Source organism: Oryzias melastigma, linkage group LG15 (genome assembly GCF_002922805.2).
Source record: "Oryzias melastigma strain HK-1 linkage group LG15, ASM292280v2, whole genome shotgun sequence".
NCBI classification, from domain to species: domain Eukaryota; kingdom Metazoa; phylum Chordata; class Actinopteri; order Beloniformes; family Adrianichthyidae; genus Oryzias; species Oryzias melastigma.
In genome coordinates this window covers 3,193,168-3,199,327 of record NC_050526.1, presented here as the reverse complement: position 1 = coordinate 3,199,327, position 6,160 = coordinate 3,193,168, and the positions used below count along the sequence as shown (strand labels likewise).

Below are 6,160 nucleotides of genomic sequence, written 5' to 3'. Positions count from 1 at the left end.
GGGGAGAGATGAGAAAAATAAAGAAAATGAATCTTTTTTTGGTTTTTAACATGTTCTTGTAGCATTTTTATTCAGAGCAGAGGACCTATATAAAAGAATGTATGATGAAAACTGCGTTTCTGAATATTTCTCAATTCAAATTGTGTTGGATCAGAAAACCGGATGCTTGAAAATGCGGACTAATGACGCAGCTACTGAAAAGAGTGCACATCCTCACCCGTTCACGCTTAGACATGACGGGCATTCACCCCTTGAGCTGTAGCGAATTGGCTCAAAACTGTACGACTGGATTGATCTAACATTGCTCGTCGTTATTTTTGCGCCGCTAATGTTAGCTTGAGGCTATAAGCTTGTGCGTGAGAGTGGAAACAGAGCTCTCAATGATGGGGCGGATTGCTCTGTGTCCACAATCCAGAATTCTATTTTTAACATAGACAGAATATAGAGAGAACTGGACTGATCATCCCCTCCCCCATGGCATTCCAAACAGGAAGTACCCGCGGGTCCCAGAAAGCCAGAATTCCAAAAATACCGGTAAACAGTTATTATTCAGTCATTCTGTTTGTCAGAATTCTTGCTCTGGTCTCTCTTTTTAACATGTTCATGCTAAATCTATTTTTTTTCATGATATATTTTCTTTATCGTAAGTTATACAAAACAAACCAATCGCATGCCTCAATAAGAGCATGTGGCTCCCACCTCTAACGTTCAAAATGTCTCCCTGAGCCCGCTTTCAGTGGAAGGGGTGTGGCTTTCCAACAAATGACAATTCACACCGACTCGGACCAATCACTGCTTACTAACATCGTCTGGTCCCAAAATGGCGACTGAATTGACTTAATTTTGTTGGAATCGAAAGCAAGGTATTTTCTATTAGTGACATCACAGTTTTTCCATCTCTATATACGTCAATGATTCCAAAGAGCTACTGCGTAAAATATGTCTTAAAAAAACGATTAAAACTTTTTGATTTTGGCTATAATGATCATAATTTAAAAAAAAACTGGGAATGATTTTATGATAGTAAACGTATATAGTTATAGTGGTACTTTGAATAAAAGAAACCCAAAAATGTAGCTAGTTTAATTCAACCGTAGATGATGAGTATATTAAAAAAGGAAGCTGGGTGAGGGATGAGGGAAGCCAAAATGAGATTACGCTATACAGAACACCAGATTAACATCTTTCTGGAAGGATGCTATCATCAGATGTCTGTGTGTTTGTACCTTTGATAAAGTTCTCTCCAACACAAGCTTGTTCTGTTCAGCCAGCACCTCACACACCTGCAGAGCGCTCTTCTGACAGTACTGATCCAGGTGCTGCATCCTGCAACAAACAAAACACTGAAAGTGTCAGCAAAAACAATAACATCCGCTTTAAGTTTACCAAAGATAATCATTGAAAATCCTTTATATCAATAATTGTTAGAGAAATCCTTAAAATCTGAATTTTGTCTCACAAAAAAAATATTTTAAAGTATATTTTTAAGTCAGAAAAACAATAAAAAAGTGGATAAATATGGATTTTCATTAAATTAGTTCAACGCCGCACACTAAGAGAAGGGGGTAGCAACCTGAATGGATGGGAAATATTTGCACACACATTCTCGCTTGCTCCCCGAAATGTTCTCACAGCCTCTCTCTCTGCAGAACCCCATCTGGAACGGGCACACACTTGATCCCATTGTGCCTTGAAAGAGTCTATTGTGTGCAGGAGCTGCTGTGTAAAGAGGGAACTCTCTAATTGGGATGTCGTGGTGATGATCAAAAACGGTGCGCTCACACATTCCAGCAGCTTTCTCACCACGCCGCACAGTTTCTGACAAAAACCTGCAGGACCGGGGTTTGCTGACGCAGGGAAGGAAGTTAGAAATCATGCAACTTTGCTTCAATTTTTTTAATCTATCGTCAAGACCACAAAAAATTAATTGTTGCCACTGAAAAAGATGTCAAATCAAAATAATTTTTGCATCTGAAACTAAAAAACTTATGCAATCACAATTTCCACTCTATAAACTGAAACATAAATGAAATCAAAACAATTGTTGTTCCTAAAATGGAAAAATATGTGAAAAAAAACAATTGTTGCTTCTAAAACTGAAAAATATGTGCAATCAAAAATATTTTCACCCCTGAAAACAAAAAAAAATATGTGAAGTCAAAACAATTTTGGTCTAGAAATTGAAAAATAAGTTTAATCAAAAGAATTTCCACTGTATAAACTGAAATAGACGTGAAATCAAAACATTTTTTTTCCTAAAATGGGAAAACATGCGAAATTAAAAAACAATTTTTGCTCCTAAAACTGAAAAATATGTGGAGTCAAAACAATTGTTGTTAATGAAAAGGAAAAATATGTAAAACAAAAATATTTTTTGCTCCTAAAACTGAAAAATATGTGCAATCAAAACAACTTTTGCTCTAAAAATTGAGAAATAAATGAAATCAAAACAATTTTCACTCTTGAAAAAAATAGTTTCATTTCTAACTAAACTTGCAGACATTTGTGCAACAAAAATAATAATTCTAAACAAATTTTACATCGTAATGTCTGAAGTTTGCAGCAGTTTTGGTCAATTATTAATAAATTATGCTCTTTTTATCATTAACTTTGACATTTTTAGGTTACTTTTGTAAATTTATATGGAATTTTGATATAATGAATATTATATTTAATCTTTGTTGACAGCTGAAAGTTGTTAAACTCTTAGTGGTGCTTCACTCCTCTTTATTTAGTTTTATTCTTTGGTCTTTATGTTTTATAAGGTAGTAAAATAGGGATACATGTGACGTGCACGCATAAATGTGTCCCTATTATACTATTACTACTGTAAGTGATGTCACCTGAAGACAAAATTTCAAGAAAAAAAATGGAAGAAATACAGAAAAACAAACCTTCTACTTCAAAATAAAAGCTGCCTCTTTAAATCAGTAAAATAAAAATCAAAAGGGATTGAGTTCTTGTTACGTAAAGAAAAGAAAAACTGTCATTTTCTGCTTAAATGAACAACAAAGCTCCCTTGTAAGTTTGTCTCAGCTGCGATGGTTTTGCTGCCGTGAGCACCGCGGGACTCTCCTGCAGACATCAGTGTGACACTTGTTTTTGGGTGTGACGAGTGTTAACATATGGGTGAATTAAAACTGTTTGGTTTTCTGTGAAAAACCTGTTTTCATTCTAAATTGGAGTGACGGCATCTACGACACATTTTAACAAAATAAAAGAGTCTTTTGTTTCATTGAAAGTGAGAAAACGTCCAGAAAACATGCAGAAGAAGAAGAAGAATCGATCTGCTCCTCTGAGGAGACATCTGCAGGAGGATGCTCGCTAAAGACGAGTTTCTTAGAGGGAAATGTTTGAAGATGGTGTGCAGGGGAAGATTCACAGAAGAAGAGGAGAGTAGTTGGTCGGGCAGAGAGACAGATAAGGGTAGCTAGAGGAGGAAGACAGATGCCCCTGCCCTGCTGGTTATATTGGCAGTGGCAGGGCTGCCTGTGTGTAACAGACGGGGGAGGCAAACATCCCAACTCTCCACAATCTGCTCCCCCCACCCCCAAACTGTCCTCCCTTTGCCCCAAAAAGTCCCATTTTCCACCGCAGGCATTAATCCCTCTTTTCTCTGTGAAGAGCCCCCTCCTCTAATGAGTCCTCAGCTATGACTTGCCCTCCAGGAGTTGGTTTTCAGCCCCTCCATCCTCCATGAGGTCCCACCTGCAGGTTTAAACCCGACCTGGAGGACGACGACGACAAACAAATGCGCTGCTGTGTTCGTAACTGATGATAGAATGTTTGTGCATTCAAGTGGTGGTGTATGGAGGGGTTTTTGTGCCCTTATTCCAACTGCAAACTCACTATTTTGAACATAAAAATTGTTAAAAAAAATGTGTTCTCAAAAAACTGTTTTGTTCTTGATATATAAAAATGCACTTGAAACTCAAATATGGGAAATTGAAATAATTTTTGCATCTGAAAATAAAAAAACATGTGAAATTAAAACATGTCCATGATTGAAATAGAAACAATATGTGAAATCAAAACTATTTTTGCTCTAGAAATGAAAAAATATATTAAATCAAATGAATTTCTACTCTAGAAATTGAAGTTTTTTTATATAAACTGAAAAACAAAACAATATTTGTTTTAAAGAAAATGCAAAATACATAAAATCTAAACCATTTTAACTTCTAAAACAGAAAAAGATGGAAAGTAAAACAATCTTTGGTCTAGAAATTAAAAAAATATGTGAAATCAAAACAAATTTTCCTCTATAAGCTGAATATATGTTCAATTAAAACCATGTTTGCAAAAAAAATAAATAAATACATGTAAAATCAAAACAATTTCTGCTCAAGAAAAGAAAAAACATGTGAAATAAAAACCATTTTTGGTCTAGCAATGGAAACGTGTGTGCAATCTAAACAAATTTTAATCTAAAAATGGAAAAATATGGTACATCAAAACAGTTTTTGCTTTAGAAATGGAAAAATACGTACAATTAAAACCATTTCCACTCTATGTACTGAAAAATAAACTTTTGAAACTTAAATATACATGCAATCAAAACCATTTTTGTTGCTAAAACTGAAAATTATGTAAAATCAAAACAATTTTCCCTCAAGAGAAATACTCTCAGCCAATCACAGACATGAACATTGAGGTTCATGTCTGTGATTGGCTGTTTTTGTGGCACATTTGTAACACAGCACAGAAAAGATAGAGAATTTCTCTCCAGGGAAAATTGTTTTATTAGCACCTATTTTTAGGTTTCAAGAGCATTTTTCTGTTTTAAGTACAAAATATGTTTTTTAATATTTATGCACAAAACAGTAGATGTTGGAATAATGGCACAAAAATTGCTCCAAAGTGGTGCGCCTAAAGGTCAGAAGCAGAGCCTGTTGTTCTTGAAGCTGTAAATGTTCTGCGAGGAAGTGATGAGAACGTGTCGACTTCAGATCATCTGAGTCACGCCGAGAAATGTCAACTTTGGACCAGGAGCAGTCTCCACAGAAACATCCGACACGTTCACTAATTCTGTCAAGCAAACACAGAAAGTTAATGTGACGTTTTAGCGGAGAGCTAACTGGATGAGTGGAGGAACAGCTGTGCACTGAAGTGCGACTGGCCAAGCTGAGCGGGTAAATCGGCCTGTCAGGTCGTGACCCGACATGTTTGACTCCGCTCAGGTAGTAAGCAGAAGGTCCATGTAAAGCGTTGACTCTGACATACGTGTAAATAACGTGTCAAGTCAGAGAGTAGCCAACCTCTGGCCTGACACAACTCACACATCTTTAATCCACGCCGCCGCTGAGGGAGTGCGATCATGGCAGCGCTCCTTGCAGCAGCTAAAGCATCAAATCCAATAACTGGCATACTCATTAATTAGGGCTTAATATAGCTTAATGTTCAGACGCTGCCCCGCACTAATCCACATGCACGCGCGCACTGCGGGGTAGCCCGCCTCTGCCGGCTGCCAGGAGCTTGGCGGACTCGTGGACGGACAGATGAGCAGGTCGGGGCGCTGGTGTCAGGTGAGAGGGAAAGAACACCACCTGCTGGATTCTCTGAAATCCAAAGCAACTCCGACAGCAAATGAGAATTCTTTTCCAACTGATGCAAGTTTTGCTGCGAGGCAGCGTGTTGTAATTTCCCCTGACAGCCGACTAACCGAGCCCTCCTCACTCTTTGTTGACTCCTAAAGAGATTAATTACAACACACAGTTACCTCTCCCTGGTATACATCCGCCGTAGCCTTCAGCTAGTGTCTTAACTCTGGCGTGTTTGCATATTTATTTACAGGTGGGAGCGCATGTCCTGAAGGCAGGTTCCGAAGGGAAAGTGCCAACATCATGTTTGATGGATCGGGATCTTCAGATGACTGCAATTTTTTCATGCAATCCCTCCTCAGGCCCGCCTGCATCCCCCCGCACACACACAGTGTGTGCGGGGGGATGCAGGCGGGCCTGAGGAGGGAAGTTGGAGACGTCCTCGGCTCGCCTGGTTACGACAACGCTGCCAGAGGCAAGACAGCAGCAGCTGCCGCCGCAAACACACTCCGCCCGACCTCGGGCCTCGAACGCCACCCCTCACGCGCCGGGACTGCCGCTCTGACTTGGCCGGAGGCCCGTTCCCCGCGTCCTCTGCAGCAACCTGCCATGCCAGTTGT

General features: G+C 39.0%; 1 protein-coding gene across 5 annotated transcripts in view; it reads right to left on the bottom strand.

Annotated features, from left to right (window-relative positions):
* Nucleotides 1-6,160, bottom strand: part of sdccag8 (SHH signaling and ciliogenesis regulator sdccag8) — a gene marked incomplete in the record, with an annotated part of 59,050 nt that overhangs the window by 1,472 nt on the left and 51,418 nt on the right. For all 5 annotated transcript variants that reach the window (XM_024297588.1, XM_024297583.2, XM_024297587.2 and 2 more), the window contains 1 exon segment: nucleotides 1,227-1,326. In XM_024297588.1, coding sequence (XP_024153356.1) covers nucleotides 1,227-1,326 — 100 coding nt within the window.